The sequence below is a fragment of the Vespa mandarinia genome, chromosome 1, assembly GCF_050613455.1.
Source record: "Vespa mandarinia isolate Hongniang chromosome 1, ASM5061345v1, whole genome shotgun sequence".
Classification (NCBI taxonomy): Eukaryota; Metazoa; Arthropoda; class Insecta; order Hymenoptera; family Vespidae; genus Vespa; species Vespa mandarinia.
The window spans coordinates 2,381,678-2,403,203 of record NC_140810.1 but is presented as its reverse complement, the minus strand read 5'-3'; the positions used below and the strand labels follow the sequence as shown (position 1 = coordinate 2,403,203).

The 21,526-nt window shown below is 32.1% G+C and overlaps 3 protein-coding genes across 5 annotated transcripts; 2 read left to right on the top strand and 1 right to left on the bottom strand.

Moving 5' to 3' along the window:
- Nucleotides 1-798: 798 nt before the first annotated feature.
- Nucleotides 799-3,261, top strand: LOC118446043 (synaptic vesicular amine transporter). The gene is made up of 7 exons (XM_035876204.2): nucleotides 799-1,040; nucleotides 1,293-1,502; nucleotides 1,676-1,942; nucleotides 2,141-2,181; nucleotides 2,328-2,474; nucleotides 2,539-2,860; nucleotides 2,995-3,261. The coding sequence occupies exons 1-7, from the start codon at nucleotides 947-949 to the stop codon at nucleotides 3,210-3,212; spliced, it is 1,299 nt and encodes a 432-aa protein (XP_035732097.1). The 5' UTR covers nucleotides 799-946; the 3' UTR covers nucleotides 3,213-3,261.
- Nucleotides 3,262-6,202: 2,941 nt separating this feature from the next.
- Nucleotides 6,203-15,323, top strand: Pde6 (phosphodiesterase 6). 3 transcript variants are annotated; one of them, XM_085658208.1, is made up of 14 exons: nucleotides 6,203-6,328; nucleotides 7,376-7,595; nucleotides 8,595-8,812; nucleotides 8,925-9,202; nucleotides 9,330-9,566; nucleotides 9,923-10,280; nucleotides 10,702-10,871; nucleotides 10,986-11,208; nucleotides 11,312-11,386; nucleotides 11,461-11,499; nucleotides 11,726-12,007; nucleotides 12,080-12,456; nucleotides 12,535-12,971; nucleotides 13,190-15,323. In XM_085658208.1, the coding sequence occupies exons 3-14, from the start codon at nucleotides 8,759-8,761 to the stop codon at nucleotides 13,825-13,827; spliced, it is 3,168 nt and encodes a 1,055-aa protein (XP_085514334.1). In that variant the 5' UTR covers nucleotides 6,203-6,328; nucleotides 7,376-7,595; nucleotides 8,595-8,758; the 3' UTR covers nucleotides 13,828-15,323. The 3 variants fall into 3 exon arrangements, with proteins under 3 accessions (XP_085514334.1, XP_085514332.1, XP_035732086.1); XM_085658206.1 differs by having other exon boundaries at nucleotides 6,210-6,527; XM_035876193.2 differs by having other exon boundaries at nucleotides 6,210-7,595; nucleotides 8,710-8,812.
- A 902-nt stretch (nucleotides 15,324-16,225) lies between these two features.
- On the bottom strand, nucleotides 16,226-21,477 carry LOC118446046 (golgin subfamily A member 7). The gene is made up of 3 exons (XM_035876208.2): nucleotides 21,258-21,477; nucleotides 20,521-20,685; nucleotides 16,226-20,217 (listed from the first exon to the last, which is right to left on the bottom strand). Exons 1-3 carry the CDS (start codon nucleotides 21,264-21,266, stop codon nucleotides 19,927-19,929), a joined length of 465 nt encoding a protein of 154 aa, XP_035732101.2. The 5' UTR covers nucleotides 21,267-21,477; the 3' UTR covers nucleotides 16,226-19,926.
- Nucleotides 21,478-21,526: the final 49 nt, after the last annotated feature.

Genomic DNA, 21,526 nt, shown 5'->3' with positions numbered 1-21,526 from the left:
TCGCGAAAAAAAGTTTTAATTAATACAAATGGAAATTTTGCAATAGGATTATTTGACGTTTTTCATGTAAAAAATTTTTAACCTTTCAGAAATATTTTCAAACGAACGTTACAATTTTTTTCAATGTTCATTTCCATTGCGATCATTATTATTAGAATTTTCTTCTTCTTCTTCTTTACTTTTCTCTTTCTTTTCTTTTTTTTTTCTTTTGTTTTTTTTTTAATTTATTTCGATCGATTCCTCAGCAAGTAAAAATCATATTCGGCTTCATCCCTTTTTATACATTTCACGTTATCAATATCACGATTTACTTTCCAGATCATATGGCGAGTCATAAGTATCTAAGCTCGATAAGAAAGCAAGGATGGCTGGTGTACCTTGATAAGCAAGTATATAATAATGATAAATCGAGAAGAGCAACGGATCGTGAAAGTGCCGCGAGTATCCTCGAGCCCTTCTCCTACGTAATGTGTAAAAGCTTCTGCGCAAGGACGAGCATGCTCGAAAGACCGTATAAAAGCTTGATCGTGGGTGTTCGGCTTTTCAGTTACCTTTAGAATGCTCTTACGAAAAGCGAGATTTATGTTTCCAAGGAAACGAATTTTTTTCGGTATATTCAATAATACAATTACGTAAAAAAAAAAAAATTAAAAAAAAAAAAATAACAAAAATAACAAAAATAACAAAAAAAAAACAAACAAACAAACAAACAAAAGACCAAAAAAAAAGTAAGAGAAAAGAAAAGGAAAAAGAAAAAAAAATAATAATAAGAATAAAATAGTGTGATTGATTCGATCGAAGAATTGGAAATCATAATTTTGAACGATCGATCACAACACGTGCCACATTTACCCACGCGATCTTGAGAACACAAATTTGTGAATTTTCTTGGCCAAAAAAGGAACTAAATAAAAAATAAGCTCTACGACATCATCCATGAGTCAGAATGACATTGGAGAACTTGAAGAGATCTCGCATGATCATCGTGACAGTAGTGTATGTTAGTCTCTTCTTAGACAACGTGCTTCTAACGGTGGTCGGTAAATACGAAAGGTTCTACTAAATATCCTCTTACATTGTATATATATATATATATATATATATATATAAAATATATATATGTATATAATCTAAAGAAAAATGTACAAACACCTTGATGATGGTATTTTTTCGTTCTTGAAAGAAATCCTTTTTTTTTTTTTTTAAGGGCTAACAAGAAAGGGCTAACGAAAATGGATATGATTATTCATTTATTTATTTATTTACTCTTTGTTTTTTTCTTTTTTTTTCAGTGCCGATCATCCCAGATTATCTTTGTTCCCTCGATGGAAAGAATAGTACCAGCGCTATCGAAGATGAGAATGGTAAAGTTGGTTTCCTTCTTAGTTCGAAGGCTTTCGTCCAATTGATTCTTAATCCAGCTGTTGGAAGTTTCACTGGTGCTTTTGGATACGCAAGACCTTTGTTTCTGGGAAATCTTTGTCTCTTATTGGTTGCACTGTGTAAGAACGCTGTATAATTAGACGATGATAGCAACATTTTTTTATTTTGAAATATATCAATAATTCTTAAAATTATAGGCAATTGATCGCCGAAAGTATTCACGTAAGAATTCAGTGTAAATTGGAATCATTTGTTCTTCTTCTTTTTTTTTTTCTTCTATTTTTTTTTACAGTATTTGCATTTGGACAAACATATGAAATACTTTTCCTGGCAAGAAGCATTCAAGGGATATCATCGGCTTGCATTGGTGTATCCGGGATGTCATTGGTAGCCTCACAATATCCTGAAGAAGATCAAAGATCAGAGATCATGGGATTCGTTCTTGGAAGTATCGCCTTGGGTGTTCTTCTTGGATATCCGATAGGTTCTATTCTTTATGATTTGGAAGGAAAGATGGCACCATTTTTGCTGGTCTCCTGCCTCATCGTCGTTTTGATATGTACAGGAGTATCCTATTTTTAACTTCTCCTTTTACTTTTCTCTTTTTTATCTTTTTCTTTCTCTCTATCTCTATCTCTCTCTTTTATTTTTCTTTTTTTTTTCTTTTCTTTAACAGACACTTCATTTTCTTATTACATACATTTTTCTATCTCTTGTTAATTCTTCGTATTTCTTTTTTTTTTTTTTCTTTCAACAGGTTTGCAGATATCAACACTCGACATTCAGACTGACATAGAGGTAAGCTTTAATTAATAAGATTTAATTTAGAAGTAAATTTTATCTCTATAATCTTAATTAAATTTTATTCAATTTATTTATCTCTATAATCTTAATTAGATTTAAAATCAATTTGATTTTAATGTATGATTCTATTATCCTGTAAGTCGTCCAACAATGAAACAAACTGGAGACAACTATTATCAGATCCATTTGTTATTATAATCGCTGGTGCAATTTGGTGTTCGACTTCACCAATGGCTATATTGGAACCATGTTTACCAATTTGGCTTCGTATCCATATAAAACCTAAGGTAAATAAAGTTTTACATGAAGAATAAAAATACATTCATTTTAATATTATTATATTCCTTATAGAAATGGCAGCTGGGAACAGTCTTCATACCGGACAGCGTTGGATATTTAATAGGCACAAACTTTTTTGGTATGATGGCCTACCGTTATGGACGCAGTAGAGTCGCCATCTTGGCCATGCTACTGGTTGGCATCAGCGCCATTTTGATACCATCGGCAATGACCATGTCGCAATTGATATTTCCACATTTTGGAATGGGTTTGGGCATTGGTATAGCTGATGCTGCTTTGGTACCATTGTTGGCTAATTTAGTTGATCAAAATGGTAATTACGGCCCCGTTTACTCGATTCAACAGGTCGCTGTAAGCCTTGCTTATTTTCTAGGTAAATATTTTCTTATATATATATTGAAAACTTTTTTCAACTTTCTTTAAAATAAAATTTCTTTAAAAGAAGTTTATTCTGATAAAGAAGAAGAAGAAAAAAAAAGAACTTTTTTATATCTTTTTCTATCGAAGGACCAATCACAGGCGGAGAGTTGGTAAGGGAAATTGGATTTCGATGGGTCATGAGGATCATAGGTGTGGCAAATATAATCTATTGTCCGATACTTCTATTTCTTGCTCTAAGAGAAAAAGAATCTTTATCGAAGGAGGATAAAGAAAAGGATTACGACACTTTCCATAAAGGTCTGATGAAATACGAAAAGTTTCAAAACTTGGAGGACGATCTTTGATGAGAAAGTCAAGTTTATTTAAACTCATTGGAAAATTCACATTTATCATCGAACAGACGAAGTTCTTCTTAAGAAAAAAAAAAAAAAAAAAAAAAAAAAGAAAAGAAAAGAAAAGAAAAACGGGAAGAAAAATAGAAAGAAAAAAAAAATCATCTCTTAAATTCTCAACAAGAAATTTCTATTGAAATTACACGAAGTTGCAATTTATTATCAGCGATCTCTATAATATTAGAAAGTGTATTGTTTTTAAATAATACAAGTGACTATGAAATCTATATCTGTTTGTTATACTAATTTAATATATGAATTAATTGTATAGAATGGAATTGAACGATGTATGAAGAATTTTGTTTTATATGAAAATTCTAAGAAATGTTAATGACGTCCGACGATTGTTATCACCGTCATCAAGAAGTATCGTGGGCGAACAAAATTTTAATACTTTATTTACACATAAAGTCTCCCGAACGAACATCGAAGCAAACTTCAATGCTTATCGCATTGACGACATTTATCGAACGTAAGAGGGAAGTTCTTTTTATTTAGGGTGAATAAAAAATAAAAAAGATATAAAAAGGAGAAATAAAAAAAGATTAAAAAAATAAAAAATAAAACATAAAAAACAAAAGATAAAAAATAAAATACGCGAAGAAAAGAGAGACATAGGGAGCAGTCCCTTCGTATTTTTTTTTTTTTAACCTTCATTACTTTGCCTACACATGATTTATTCATAATTGAATTTGAAATATTTAGATCGCATTAATGTTATCAGTAAATATTAAAAGACGTCAATTTTTGATGTATCAAATGTAGGATATGCAAGTATGAGTTAATCTTCACTCGCTCACTCACTTTCTCTCTCTCTCTCTCTTCCTCTCTCTCTCTCTCTCTCTCTCTCTCTCTCTCTGTGTTTTCTCTACACTCCAATTTTTTTCGCCGTCTAGAGAAAAGAAAAAAAAAAAAAGAAATCAAGGCAATTTCAAAATCTCCGTGATTCATTGCGGCAGTAAAGAAACTTGAGTATGCTCGTTAATTTTCGAGATCTTGCCATGACCCAACACGTCATTCTTCTATCCTTCTCTTTTTTAATCGAAAACGAAAGAGAGTCAGGTTGACAAGGAGAAAAAAAAAAGAAGAAAAAAAAAACAAGAAAAGAAAAGAAAGAAGGAAAGTAGTTAGAACAGCTAGAAGGAAGGAAAAAAATATGTCGAAAGGCGATTAGAATAAAAAGTAGATGATATTGTCATCCCTTTTCTTTTTCTCTTCTTTTTCTTTTTCTTTTCTTTTTTATTAACGTGTCTCTCGATTTCATCTCGAGAGCTGACTCTCTCCCTCTCTCTCTCTCTCTCTCTCTCTCTCTCTCTCTCTCTCTCTTTCTTTCGTCTATTTTCTTCCATTCTTTCTTTCTCTTTTTCTCTTTAATGGAATACGACAAAAATTTCTACTTTTTCTACACCGAAATATCGCCATCGCGAGAAGAAAATATTCGCGACACTATTTTCCAATTCCAAGTCAGCTGGCCACGATCCAAACTGTGAACCCTCGGCGAGTTTCTTCGTTGTCCCTGACAAAGTGCCCACCTACGTGCTCACTCGAACATTGTATTTTATGATAGGTAGCGAGAAATGACCCTCTTAAGGGTTGCAGCCCTCGAATCAAAGGACAGGAACAATTTCGGGATACGACGACGATGACGACGACGACGAATTTTTTGATGCTTAACATAATGAACACCTTTGCTCTACTATACAAATAATTAACGATATTACTAATTGCAAGACGAAATACAAGACATTATTTTTTACGTAGGAAATCTAATGCCTCATTTCTTTTTTCTTTCTTTTTTTTTTTTTTTTTTATATTTAAAACAAAAAGGTATATACGATTGACCAGGATAATTTTTAACGATTTTTTCCAAAATGAAACACATCAGAAGATCGATAGATCTTCTCGGAGACACATATTTCAAAAAAACAAAAAAGAAAAACAAAAAAAAACAAAAGGAAATTAATAAAAATAACATAAAAAGAAGAGTAAAACTCATGTCAAAATTACTGAAATTCCAACTTTATAAATCTAACACTATCAATGATCGACGAATATATTTGTTAATGAAAATTAATCACGAATCTAATTAAGGAGAAAAGATCTAGGATCATAGATAAAAATTTGATCGAATCCGGGACTCCAGGTTGAAATCGATTCAGCACGGTAACGAACGAACACAAAAAAGAGATAGAGATGGATACAGAGATAAAGATAATATATATATATATATATATATATATATATATATATATATACATAGAGAGAGAGAAAGAGAGAGAGAGAGAGAGAGAGAGAGAGAGAGAGAGAGAGAGAGAGAAAGAGAGAGAGATCGAACATGAGGGTTTTGGAAAATTTTAGGCGGAAAATCTCGATGGTAGATAGGTGGTAGGTAGGTAGGTAGATAGGTAGATAGAGAAGGAGATGGAGAAAGAGGAGTAAAAAAAGGATAGAAAGTGAATACGGTGGGACGATGGCGATGATGCTGCTGCTGCTGCTGCTGTGTCCGGGAGCCGTGCTCTCCTCCGTTCACTATCGATCTTCCAGCGGAGAAGCCCGACACGCGCGTTCCACGCAGAGTTGGACTAACACACGTGCGCTTGCGAGCACGCACACACACACACACAAACATATATACGTAGATACATACATACATAGACACATATATACACAAAGACGAACGATCGAAGCCGGTATCCTCCCTCCTTTAGTCTCTCTCTCTTTTTCTCTCTCATTCTCTCCTTCTTTTTCTCTATCTCTTTCTCTCTCTTTCTTCCTCTTTCTATCCGTTGGAAGCTTCAGGGGTAGCAGCGGAGTCTCTCGTATGTGTGTGTGTGTGTGTGTGTGAGAGAGAGAGAGAAAGAGAGAGAGAGAGAGAGCGTAACCGGGCAAGCTCGATGTGTTTGAAGAACACCCATCGGTGGGTTGCCTTCAGTAAGCTCGGAGCTTTCGCTCGGTCCAGGCTATCCCTCCGAGTCTTCTCTCTCTCTTCCTCTCTTTTTCACCAAAAGTATCACCAATACAACATATCCCCCCAAAATCTCCCCTCTTTCCTCAAAATCAAATTCACCGTAAGGAGAAAGAGAGAGAGAGAGAGAGAAAGAGAGAGAGAGAGAGAGAGAGAGAGAGAGAGAGAGAAAGAGAAAGAGAGAGAGTACCTATCTCTCGACATGTCGAAGAATTCGTTGACAGTATGCGTTATCGTATTCGCGCCTCCAGATCGTCGAGGAGAGAGGATCGATCCTCGTTCTTTCCTCCTCCGACCTTGAGGTTAGAGTTACGAGAGAGAGAAAGAAAAAAAAAAGAGAAAGAGAAACAGACAGAAAGACAGACAGAGAGACAGACAGAGAGACAGACAGAGAGACAGAAAGAGAGACAGAGAGAAAGAGAGAGAAAGAGAAAGAGAGATTAAGAATAGATGAACTTCGAAGAAGAAAACCTGGCGAACGTGTCATCGAATGTGAATTTATAGTGTTGTTGTGTTTCAATGATTTCTTTCCTTTTTTTTCTCTTTGTTTCTTTCTTCTTTTTTTCTTTTTTTTTTTTTTTTATCTAATCGTGATTTAGAATGTCTTCGAATTGAAATGATTAATGTGTGAGATCCTCGATGAACGATCGATATTGCAACGATATAGAAATAACGCGGGAAAATTATCATTGAGAAACAATATAGTGATAATCTATTACGACGATTATTAGAATTATCTTTTGAATTGTTTAATTATATTCAATAGAATCTAACGGGTTTTCTTAAAATGAGATAATACGAAAGTTAGAGATTTTTTTCTACGTCGTTCAAGCCAACAGGGAAAAAGTAAGAAAATGATCGATGATGACGATGAAAGGAAATATTCTCTACGATACGAGCAAAATCGAGAGGATATATGGACCAAGACACGTGTTGGAAGAATGCGATGCAGGCGTGCGAAAAACTTGTCATTAAAATCGACGAAATGTTTTATCGCACAAATTTATCACGATTTGATCTCTCCTAAATAATAATATTAATAATAATAATAATAATAATAATAATAATAATAATAATAATAATAATAATAATAACAGTAATGGTGATATGTGTTAAAAACAATTAATAACTTCGAGGAATGTGATTGCAGATGTGATTTTACCGGTAAAATTGAAAATAAAGTCGATTAAAGTAGAGTTCCTAAAGCAATAGTAAATGAACTTCGATGTAAAAGCGTGTACTGTTTGTTTTACTGTGCGTGTACGTGTGTCCGTGTTTATCACTGTGTAATTTTACACGAGTCGATTTAATCGAAGATCCTTCGAAACGAACACGAACGATGCGGTGTAACTGTAACGAGGTGGTTGCAGGTATACATTTTTATCACTATGCTTTTGTTATCGTGATCGATCGATAAACCATATCGCGCCAATTTATTTTTTTCTATTTTTTTTTTTTTTTTCTTTTCTTTTTTCTTTTTCTCTTTTGTTCCTTTTTTCAAATACACGTTCCCGATTATCTGACTGATTATTATGACGATCGATATGATTAAAGTTACAAGTTCATTATCGAGATACAATCCTTCTATATATATATATATATATATATATATATTGATATTTTATTGACAATGTAAAAAAAGATTTGAAAAAATAAAATCGTAAAATTTTAACAAAATATAATCATTAAAAAAAAAAAAAAAAAAAGAAAAAAAAACAACAAGAAAAATACATAGGATAGGGATAAATCAATGATAGTACGGCGAACTCCCATCTTATTTCTTTCCAATAGAATTCCTAATAATTAATATTAAATATCACGAATAATTTCACAATTCTATGATTAATCACGACGAGTCGTTATACCCGGAATAAAAGTAACAATAAAATAAAAAAGAGAGAAAAAAAATAAATAAAAACGAGAGAGATGAAGAAAAGAAAAATGGAAAATAAAAGAATGAAGAAAAATGGAAGATTATATAGGCGTATGTCTATACTCGTATGAAATTCATGTGAGACAGCATCGACCTTACCACTCCACCCTTAAGAGGGAAGGGGGCAGGAGAGGTTTGAGAAATTTAAATGTCTTTCGTGAAAGCCGAGAGGATTTAGTCACTTTATCCTTCAAGAAATGGATTTCACCATTTACTATTCTTTTGTTTCATCTCCTATGTAAAAATCCAATCGTATGGTCTTCCTTTTTTCTTTTTCTTTTTTTTCTTTTTTTTTTCTTTTTAATGACTTTTCTTTCATAAAGAAATGAAAAGAAGAAGAGGAAGAAAAAAAAAAACAATATTCTTATACCATGATAAAAAAAAAAAGATATTAAATCTTTATATAAACTTTACCTGGACTAATCGATTTTTTTAGGCTTGAAAATCAAGAAATATATGGTAACAAAGAGTCGACCAAAATATTGGATCGATATCTTCCTGAAAACGTTGAACTTTCCGTCGTTAATATAATCGTGAAAATTTTGTTAAAGTATAAAAGGAAATCTCTAATGAAAGACGGATCAACGAGGTACAGGTGAGATGGAGACTGAAGACGAAATGGAAGAGGAATTGTCGGAAGCAACGGGAATGGAGGTAAAATGCATACCTATGCACACATATATATATATATATATGTGCGTTGACAAGATAATCAGTTCTGATCGTTGTTCCCACCATTATACGTTATTACGTTTTGACGTTACAGGTAAATCATAACAACAATCTTGGGAACTTTGAAACTATGAGGATCTCTTCGAGAACATCGGAAAGGAGTGATGAAAGTAACAATCATTTGGAAATAAATCTTCAAGTGAATACGAAGAACGATAAAGAGGAATCAAAATTATCTTTAAGTACAAGTATGAAGACTGATATAAAGGAGTGTGAGAGGAGGCCCTGTAGGACCAAAAGGATCTCTTGTCAGCAGGACACAATACACGAATACGACGAGGACGATGGCCTGACGATGGACAGGGTTGGAAGGTAAAAAAAAAAAAAAAAAAAAAAAAAAAAATAGAAAAAAAAAGAAAAAAAAAAGAAAAGATTTATCAACGTTTCGACGTATGAAGGGAATAAATAAATAAATATAACATGACTGAAAACAAAACAGATACATGGAGGCTCATCCAAACGTAGTTGAGACTTGGCTATACGAAAAGGCAAGTTTGGAATTACGACAACGATTGCAAACGCCAAGATTGGAACGTACAAAGTCAATAACTTCAACTTCTTGTCAAGACCAGGAAGGTATTTTGAATCGACCGAAACGTAACAGCGTCACTTCCGATCTCTTTCAAACGTGGCTATCGACGAGTTCACCGGCTAAACGTAGCAGAAGTCCAAGCAGGTAAGTTACATTAAAATTACAATAAACAAATTAGAGAAATGTTATATTAAATGATCGAAAGATAAATCTTCTTTAAATTGATAACATATAAAGCATTTTTCATACGATCTATATTCTATAAAATCTTAAATGTATAAAATCAATCTCTCATATAAATGTTTTAAATAAAATCGATTAATCAAATATTCAATTCGGTATCGTTCTTTATATAAGTGTTTAAATCGAATGTTCATGGGAACTATAAGGAACAAGTAATATAATTCCTATGTCTATTTTATAGCCGGACGATAACTCATCCGTAGATTCATATTTTTGTTACCACGTAATAACTATCTCAAACATCTTGGGGATTTTAGGGCTTCTATATCGTTAATGGGTCGCCGAGAGGAACTCAATAGACTGGACGAAAGCGACCTATTTATGGAACTCATAAGGGACGTAGCGAACGAGCTGGATATCAACGTACTTTGTCACAAAATTTTGGTCAACGTTGGAATACTTACTTATGCTGATCGAGGAAGTCTCTTTCTTGCAAAAGGTCCACTCGAGGATAGATACTTGGTTGCTAAACTTTTTGACGTTACTCAGGATACAGAACTTGAGGAAGCTGTTCAACGTGCGAAAAATGAAGAGATAAAGATACCTTTCGGCGTGGGTATCGCCGGTTACGTAGCTGAAACGAAGGAGATAATCAACATAAAGGATGCTTATAAGGTTAGATGTGAGAGTTCGAAGAGAAATTTGTTTCTTTTTATTTATTTATTTATTTATTTATTTATTTATTTATTCATTTTTTTTTTTTTTTTTTTTTTTTTAATATATCTCAGGTTTAAATATGCCAGCAAATGTGAATATTGATTTATCTAAAAGTCGAAGATATAGCAACTAATACGATACTTTTTTGAAATATTTCTTTTTCTTTATCGAATTATTTAGAAAAAAAAAAAAAAAAAAAAAAAAAAAATAAAGAAATTTGTTCCTTCAATATCAAAAATATTTGTATATCGATTTATCAAGAAATTTAAAGGAAAGAATGTTAATGTATTGTTATTCCAATAATCTGATTATTTTTTTCACATATTGAAACTCACGTTTTTCTTTCTAATAACATAGAAAGAAATTTATGAATTTTTAGGATCCACGATTCAATAGTGCCATCGACATGCGTACAGGTTACAAGACAACGCTTATCCTATCGATGCCTATTTGTAATTACGAGGGTGACGTTATTGGAGTCGCACAGATCATCAACAAGACCAATGGAAGCAACGAGTTTACTGAAAAAGACGTGGAAGTATTTCAAAGGTAGATAAAAAAAAAAAAAAAAAATTAAAAAATAAAAAAGAAAAGAAAAGAAAGAAAGGCCGAGTTATTTTTGAAATATATTTTTGAAAAATATTATCTATTTTTTTCACGCAGATATTTAACCTTCTGTGGAATTGGAATTCAAAATGCACAACTATTTGAGTTATCCGTGCAGGAATATAGGAGGAACCAAATTTTACTTAATCTCGCGAGGAATATATTCGAAGAGCAAAACAATCTCGAATGTTTGGTAACGAAGATTATGACGGAAGCAAAAGAGTTGCTGAAGTGCGAAAGATGTGCGGTTTATTTGCTCGATCTGGATTGCGGCGAGGCGGTAAATATATCTAAATATAAAATGATACTAAACGTAAGATATAGAATCATTTCGTAGGAAGGACACCGGATAGATAACTAAGATTTTTTTTTTTTAATTTCAGGGTCATCTCGAAAAGATCGTCGAGCGACCCAGTAAATCGATTCAAGAAAACAGAAAACCATTGTCCAGGAGAGAGGTAAGCAAGTACAATGGTACACGTATTCATGATTCTCGAGTCTGATCATTATCTTCCCTTTAACGACGGCACAGAGCAATAACATCGATATGGAGGATATCTTTCAGCAGCACGTAAGCCTTCGAAACTATTATGAAATAATCGATATATCTGTGAGATAGATAAAGCTAATAACGGTAAAATACGAATGGTACATATATACATATATTTGTATGTATATACGTGTGTGATATTAAAAATATATTTTTACATAATATATATATATATTATGCGAGAGAATTATCGGTATATTAATCGGTACAAATGATTTAATTTACAACGTTATTATTCGTCTCGTAGAGTTCGATCGAAAGCAGTAAGTTCACTATGATCTTCGAAATGGATAACGAAACCCAAGAGGCACGGGTGTATCGACCAAGTACCAATGATCTTTCCAGTCCATTGGGTCAAATCGCAAGATACGTCGCAGCTACTGGACAAATTCTCAACATAGGGGATGTTACAAGTTGGTTGAAGAAAGATGTTGTGGAAACTGAGAAGGAATCAACAAGAAGTATCCTCTGTATGCCGATCGCTAATGGTCAAAGAACTGTGATAGGTGTTGCCCAATTGATTAATAAGGTATTCGTTCGAATAATTATTTTTCATTATCAATATATTCATTTAATCAATTAAATATTTTTTCATAAATAGGACAATGGTACATCCTTCACCGATTCTGACGTCTCCATTTTCGAAGCATTTGCCATATTTTGTGGTCTTGGTATACACAACACACAAATGTACGAATCAGCTTGCAAACTGATGGCAAAGCAAAAAGTCGCTTTGGAATGTCTTAGTTATCACGCGACGGCCAATAATGACGACGCTTTGAAGTTAACCTCTGACTCTATTCCATCTGCTGAAAAGTTCAATCTTTACAGCTTCACCTTTACGGATTTTGATTTAACAGACGACGACACGTGCAGAGCAACCATAAGAATGTTCAAACAGTGCAATCTTATTCATAAATTTCACATCCCTTATGATATCCTTTGCAGGTGGATTTTAAGCGTGAAGAAAAATTACAGGTATACGTAAACTTTTATTTTTCTCTTTCTCTTGTCATTGATCGAATGAATTTTTAAATAAATATTACCATATTTCAGGCCAGTGAAATATCATAACTGGCGACACGCATTAAACGTAGCACAAACTATGTTTGCAATGCTGAAAACAGGTAAAATGGAACAATTCATGACCGACCTTGAGATTCTCGGACTACTAGTAGCCTGTCTCTGTCATGATCTTGATCATCGTGGTACGAACAATGCATTCCAAACGAAAACGGAATCACCACTTGCCATTTTGTACTCTACAAGTACTATGGAACATCATCATTTCGATCAATGTGTCATGATATTGAACTCGGATAGCAATAACATCTTTCAAAATCTTTCTATGGAAGATTATAGGAGAGTTATGAAGGTGGTCGAGAGTGCTATACTTTCGACGGATCTAGCGATGTATTTTAAGAAAAAGAATAGTTTCATGGAGCTGATCGACGATGGTGAATTTGATTGGCAGAGCGAGGAAAAGAAGGAATGTTAGTATCAATCAAAAACTAATCTTCTTTTCCTCTTCTCTTTCCTTTCGTCTTCTTTTCCTTTTCCTTGTTTTTTTCTCTTCTCTATTATTTTAATCGAATTAATTCGTTGATTAGACATAAATATAAATTTAACTTTTTAACGTTACCATCTATTAAACGTAAATCCTAACGTAATAACCTTTAAGTAATAATTTATGTTTAACTTTGTTCACCAGTGTTATGCGGAATGATGATGACAGCATGTGATGTTAGCGCGATAGCGAAACCTTGGGAAGTTCAACATAGAGTAGCAAAATTGGTCGCCGATGAATTTTTCGATCAGGGTGATTTGGAACGATTGCAATTGAATCAACAGCCGGTAGCGATGATGGATAGAGAGAGAAGAGACGAATTGCCGCAGATGCAAGTTGGTTTTATCGACGAGATATGTATGCCGTTGTACAAAGTTATGGCGGAGACGTTTCCATGGATTATGCCACTTTACGAAGGTACCAAGGAGAATAGAAGACATTGGCAGGATTTAGCGGAAAAAGTTGAAATGGGATTAACTTGGATAGATCGCGATACCATCGAAGAACCAGTCGAAGAGTTTGTTTCTTACGAGCCAAGGGACATCGAGTTCACTGTAACGACCTTGAACTGTACCCATCCCGATAGAAAGGATCAAGTTCAAGAAAAATCAGCATTAGCTAGACTCACCTCGCTTAGGAAAGGAGGTCGTACATTGAGCAAAGGTGTCAGACAACGTCTAAGTAAATCACTTTACGTAAAGACTAATTCTGAGGACACTAGTAAAACAAAAGTATTGATTTCTGAAAGGAAAAGTCGTAATAAACTTTGTCTTCTCATTTGACGGCTCACGACTACTACTCTAGAGAGTATACCAGAATGATGTTTGTCCTTCCAAAAAAAAAAAAAAAAAAAAAAAAAAAAGAAAAAAAAAGAAAAAAGAAAAAGAAAAAAAAGGGAAAAAAAAGAAAAACAAACAAAACAGAAGAAGAAAAAATATCCAACGTCGTTCGTTCTTACGTCGAACGATCGATGGATCATCGAACGACAAAGCAACCGGTACGATGTGATTTCGTTCTAACAATTCCAACGAGACGGACTACTTTTACTCCGTGAGTTTAAAATATCAGAATCAAAATAGAATAGAATCGGGAACGATCGGAAATTCGATTTGGACGGTCGAACGATATCTATTAAACACCGTCGTCGTATCCTATCCATACCTACCCCATCCCTCTTCTTAGCCCGCCCAATATCATTGATTTTTTGTGCTGAAATGTGTGAAACTTTCTATAAAATGATTAATATAAGAAAAACAGCTGGACTTGTATTTCTCTTTTTCAAAATGGATACGTCGTACAGAAAGAGAAAGAGAGAGAGAGAGAGAGAGAGAGAGAGAGAGAGAGAGAGAGAGAGAGAGAAAGAAAAAAAAGAAATAAAAAAAAGAAAGACAGTACATTTGTAGAAATTAGAAATTATACTTGGTCGAGATATGACTAGGTATATACATATATCTATATATTACATTCATACATAGATACATACATACATACATATACACACACACATACAGACACATATACACACACACACATACATGCGTATATAATTATGAAAATGTATGGTCGATGAGATACGTCTACATATCGGTTTGTATCTCGATATGTAACATGAATGAAAAGACGTAAGAGCATATTTCCATTCGATTTTGACAATCTTTTTGTATTATATCTCGATATTCTTACTAAGCTCTATCTAGTCGAACGAGGGAAATTAAAGTAATCGATAACGACTTGCAAATGGGACAAGGGAAGAAATTAACTAATGTGTATGTATTTGTGTGCGTTCTCTGTGTGTGTTTTTTGATCTTGGATAAATTGAAAAATACTACTTTTAGTAATGACGACATAGAGTACGAAGTCTATCGATTATTCCGAATATTTCAATTTTGCTATATAATATTGTCGATCGTGATCGAGAAATCGTGAGACAGATGTAAACTTCATTTCTCTTTCTCCCACGCTCCCCTTCACCCTCCGCCCCCATTATTCCCTGTTATTTCCCTATTTCTATTTACGTACTTCCCATTGTTATGCGTTTCCTTGTTTGTCGATACAAAAAGAAAAAAGAAAAAAATGGAAAGGGAAATGGAAATAAAAATTAAATAAATAAAAATAAATATAAATTCGTAATGTCGGAAAAGAAATCGGAATCTTTTAACACAATTAACGATACTTTCGTTTACGCGATTTCCATAAAAAAAAAAAAAAATATGAAAAAAAAGGAAATTAAAAGAGAGATAAAAAGAAGGAGAGAGAAAGATATATATATATGTATAAGAGAGAGATATGTATATATATATATATATATATATATATATAAAGAGAAATCAGTGTCAATCAATCGTCCACATTTGACTATTAATTCTTATCGAAAAAAAAAATGAGAAAAGAAAAAATGCATACACACTTGCATCGTTCATATCCGATGCAACGAAAAAAATTTCACAGGGATGACCTTCACACAAGATTGATTTTTAGTCTTTTTGATAAACATAACTGCGACATTATAACTATTCAGAGACGTTGTTACACGCGAATAATTAATTAAAAAAAAGATATATACATAAGATGTATATTTTAGCGAGTATACATATATGTATGTACCTATACATAAATACATATACAGAGGGTCGAGAATTAAATCAACCAACGTAAAAATATATATTGAAATTTTGATCGAAACGCTTCCATTTTCATTTTAAAAAGGCACGGCGGTACCTGTTGTTTCCTCACATTCGTATCCAATCGATTAATATGAGACACCCTGTATAGAGAGGTAGAGGAAAAAAGAGAGAGAGAGAGAGAGAGAGAGAAAAAGAGAGAGAGAGGGGGGTAGAAACGAAAGGATAAAAAAGAATAGCACTCGAAACAATATCGATCGTTTTATCGTACACACACAAGGTCCGATATTAGAAATTTTTACAAAAAACAAAAAAAAAAGAAGTTTTTTACGATATTTTTTTTTTTTTGTTCTTTTTTATTAAAACATTTAGAAATTACAATATCCGCGGACTATACGAAGTTAGTCCCGTACAGTAATTGAATCATTGCGTTTGAAAAAATCATTTTGGTCCTACTATATTAAATTAAGTATAACAAACGGCTGCTTTTCTTGATGCTTCTCGCATGGTCGATGATCGATCGATCGATTCGCTATATATATTTACAATTTCTTTATTATTATTATTATTATTATTATTATTATTATTATTATTATTATTATTATTATTATTTTCTTTTTCTTCTTCTTCTCCTTTTACTTTTTCATTTTTAGAGGCGCAAAGAACGTACTAACTTACATACATATGTTTTTGTGGTATTGCGACGTTGAAAAAAGAGAAAAATGCGCGCACTAGAGCCTTTTTCAAAAAAAGTTTTATAGATAAACAACGTCGTCCACCAGTATAGTCTCCTTTATTTAAATCGACTTTGAAATGTGCACCAGGAAGCCGTACGTGCGTCATGGCAGTGACACCATTTTGTCCTCTCTCTCGACAATAACAACAACAACAACAACAGAAAAAAGAAAAAGGAAAGAAAAAGAAAAGGAAAAGAAAAGAAAAAGAAAATAAAAAAATACAAAATTCCTTTCGCAGCGTCGCATTATCACGCAGAAGTAATCTCTCGCCTTCCATTGTGACCAAGGATCAAGACGAGATCGTTCACGGCGGAAATACTACGAGAGAGAGAGAGAGAGAGAAAGAGAGAGAGAAGGAGGGAGGGAGAAAAAGAGATAGAGATAGAGAGATAGAGAGAGGATGGAAGAGAGGGAGAAAAAGAGATAGAGATAGAGATAGAGAGATAGAGAGAAAGAGAGAGAAAAAGCATGATTTACGATCATGATCAATGAGGAGGAACTTTGGTATCGTTCACGTCAAATCAAGAAAAGAAAAGAAATGTTAAAACGATAAACAAAAGAATCCTTCAAATTTATTTTAAATCATGCAAGACTCCTTCTACATATATATGTATATATATATATAGGTATATACATATATATATATATATATACATGTATATACATGTTTAAAATATATAAAATGATCAGTTCGTGAAATATTTTATTGATCAAATTAATTGTAAATCATGTAAACCTCTTCTTCTTTTTTCTGTACGTTTAGTACAAAGGTGCGTGCGTGTGTATGTATATATATATATGAACAGTTCACTAAATTATTTTATTGACACTTCCTTCGAACTTTATTTAGGACACATTATCCGAGTACGATCATGAACGATCGATCGATCGATCGATATATATATATATATATAGGTAATCCTTTAGAAAGATTTCGTTTGAAATTGATCACGAATCTCTTTCTTCGCTTAAACAGATTTTTAATTTGCCGGAACGGCAAAGGTTTATCAGGTTTGTGCATGGTAAGAACGAAGTAAAGACTTCTCATCGATTTCTTGATTTTAAAAAAATTTTTTTAAAATACAATATAGATAATAAAGAAAAAAAAAAAAAAAAAAAAAAGAAAAAAAAAAGAAAACATCTATTCTCTCTCTCTCTTTCTTTCTCTCCCCCTCTTTTTCTCTCGCTCTCTCTCTCTCTCTCTCTTTCTCTCCCCCTCTTTTTCTCTCGCTCTCTCTCATTCTCTCTCCCTCTCTCTATCTGTCTCTCTCTCTCTCCAAAGAAAGAAAAAAAATTTTCGACACTCGTTTCGCTTTATTCTTATCATTAAGTGCACAGGAATGATAAGAAGAATCGATAAATCGTTAGAGAAGAAAACTGGGTCCCGTTCTTTTATTTCTTTTGTATCGTTTCGTTTCATTTCTTTTCTTTTTCATATGTTTTTGTTTTTGTCTATAGTTCTTTCTTTCTTCTTCTTTTTTTTCTTTTTTTTTTTTTTTTTTTTTATTTGTTTTTTTTCTTCGTTGCCACAATATGATTTACACGGTATTTATATACTTTCCAATGTGAACGAACTAATCCTGAACGAGAAAATTGTATTTCAGGACCGTTAGCTTTTTTATCGGAAGAGAGGTAAGTGTATAACATCTCGTACATCTCGATTATATATTATATAATGCCTGCGATTATTTTATTTATCCTTATGACCGTTCTTTTTTTTTTTTCTTTTTTTTCTTAAACACGCTATCAACTTATAACCGCGGCATATCGTTATAGATACGACATATAAAAGATTCCACACGTGATGTATCGTTGTTTCGTTTGAGATCACTGTAACTTATATACGTAATCTACCAGTAAAAAAAAAAAAAATATATATATATATATTTAACAAAAAAAAAAAAAAAAAGTAATAAACCCCCTCCCACACTCCGGAAAAAAAGAGAAAAAAAAATATATTATTCACAGACGATTATTAGAGCCTTAACCTAACGATCTTGCTAAACTTAAAAAAAAAAAAAAAAAAAAAAGAAAAAAAAAAGAAAAAAAAAAAGAAAATCCAAGTCTCCCTTTGTAATCGTTCGAAATGCAAGATTCTTTTATTTTGACAACGTCGAGACGCCTGTCCACATCGCCCACACTATATGCTTATCCTTGATCACAATGTCATATACGTCAAAAAATTAACTTAATATATATATATATATATATATATATATATATATATATATATATCCTACTTATCACCTCAAAATACAATCATTTCCCTTTTAGCCAATCCTTGGAGTTCTTAGCGCAATTAATTACCTGTGTGCCAGTAATTTCGACCAAATATATTACATTTCTTATCTTTTTCTCTCAATTTTTCTCTACAAGTAGGAATTATTTTTACGGCGAGTGAATTTCAAATTCAAGTACATACGTATTTTAATAAAAAAGAAAAAAGAATAGGGGAAAAAAAAAAACAATGAAGAATACGTCGACTTATGCCTCGTCAGAAAAAAAAGACAAAATAAATAAATAAATAAAAAGATTTACAGTTTACGGAAGATATTTTCTCCTGGAAGGGGAAGAACTTAGAATCTCTCTTATAATGCATATAAAAGATTGGAACGTATAAAGTCAAAGTTCTTTAACAGTCGATAGAAAATTCAAATAATATCTAAATTTAAACTCTGTTTGTTGATTTGATTTACAATAAACATAGATTAGACTGTAGATTACGTCCATGAATATCATCGAATAAATGCAGTCAGCAACCAGCTCTATATCCTGAATGATAAAACAGGGATATGTTAATCTCTTATGATCTGTCTTATATGAAATCTGCTTTTCTGATGTATGATCATGAAAAATTAAATAATTCTTTATAGTCTTACACATCGCTTTGTGATTTATATCCATGTGCTTGTATTAGGTCATTTATTCTAATATGTAGAATAAATTTTTCACGAGTCTCTTGATAAAACAATTACATATTTGTAAAATAAAAAAAAAAAAGAAAAAAAAAAAGAAACAAAAACAATTAACGAATATGAAAACTCGTGCGTTGACATTGAATCGTAAGCTCTGAGAAAATGTTTCTTCAAGTTTCACTTTTTTTTTGTTCTTTTCCTTTTTTTTTTTTTTTTTTTGCTCTTTTTGGTTTAGAGATTCTCTTGGCAAATACTTTGATTCTTGCTTTGAGTAAATGTATATGACTTTACGTGCTTCATAACTTTGAAGCAATAATTTGTCCTTTTGATATATACTTATGTTCAATAAACCTAAGTACAAAGTTAGACTCGAAGAGAGCTAAACCTTATTGCACATGAATTTCATTACAATAATTGTGCAAGTTATAGTTTAAAATTCTGCTAGTTTTTTTATGAAAAATTAATTATGCACGACCAACTTGAATGAGTCAGAGTGCTGCATAATTGTGTCCAAAGACACTCATCAGCGCATGTAGGTCGGTAATTCTGGCAATACGGCAGAAATGCGCGGGTCACATGAAGAATTCCGTAGATCGGCTAACATGCAGTCACGATGCAGGTCTGTCTAATACAGAGATTTCTATTAGCCTAAGACCACGTGTTGTTGGATCTGTTAACAATAATCCACGTGGCTTATAAACTCTATCATTCTGTTCGCAAACAAATTTTGCGACCTTCCGCAAGCACTTCTCATAATGTGTTTCAGTGCATATAAAGATTAAATAACCGGTAAGGCAAGCAAGGCAGCCCTCACAGAAAGTTGAACAACTGGCACGTTCTGCTTCGGCAAAGTAATTGTTCAATTGATTGATTGTATACTCGAACGACTGTCTGTCCAGCTATATTTAAAAAAAAAAAATATAGCACAAATATTAAGAAAAAAAAAAAGAATTTAAATACCTTTGAGAATAATTTTAGTACAAATATATTCAAAATCAACAATATTTAGAGATATATATATAATATTAATAAAAATATATATGCATTTAAATATATTAAATATATCTGTTAAAAGTTGAAAAATTAAAATATAATGATAGTAGTAATAGTACTAGTAGTAGTAATAGTAGTAGTAATAATAATCATAATCATAATAATAATAATAATAATAACATACTGTTATGGTTTATGATATTACGTACTCTGCTTTCCAATTCTGTAGGGAATTGTGTTTGAAATTTAACCATTGTACCTTCGCTATAATCTCGTTGTATAAAAACTTTTTGACAATTTTGAAGAGACCCTCCACCTGCTTGACCTCTTCCAGCTGACATATCTTCTAAAGGAGTGAGGGCAGCGTGGTTGCCCTATAAATTAATATTTATATTTATACATTTATAATATAATATAATTTTTTATAAAAAACATTATATAGATCTACTTTTTATATTATTAAACATAATTCGTCTATATTTAGTATTTATTAAATTATTGTCATTACACATGCTTATATTTATATAGCAGAATAGTTATCTTTATAAAATGATGATTTGATTAAAACATATACGCATATAGTATATAGTAAAATATAGTATATATGCAAAGTTATATATATATATATATATATATATATATAGATTTTAGTTATAATGCAAAAAAAAAAAATATAAATTTAATTGTTTGAAAAATCAACTTAGCTATTTTATAGTTGATATCCTATCTAACCACTAAAACCGCACCCAATAATTAAGTCAGGAAATTACAATTATTACAGCTAATGTAATTATTTTTATTAAATTTAAAGAATAATTTATATATCTTTGAAATGCATCATTTCCAATAGAAAATAAATTAATAAGTAAAATATTTTCACATGTAAATTCATAGGAATAAAAGGAGTGCAAAAAAAAAATGTAAATGGTAAGAATGATAGACTTACCAATGGCATTTTGAGCTTCGTCTTGCTGGTTGTATAAAACTCTGGTAATGGAATCAAATTCAATTGCTTGATTGCACTTATGGTGAAAGAAACAAATTGACTTGTCACTGAAACTTAACGTAAACGTTTGAAAATTAGAGCAATTTTTACACTTCAACGAGTGGACGCACGATTCAGTCGCCATGAAACATGCGCGCGCAATTCATATTATTAAAATCTGTTCACACTGAGCGATATTTATTTCGTTGGTTAATACGATCAATTGTGAT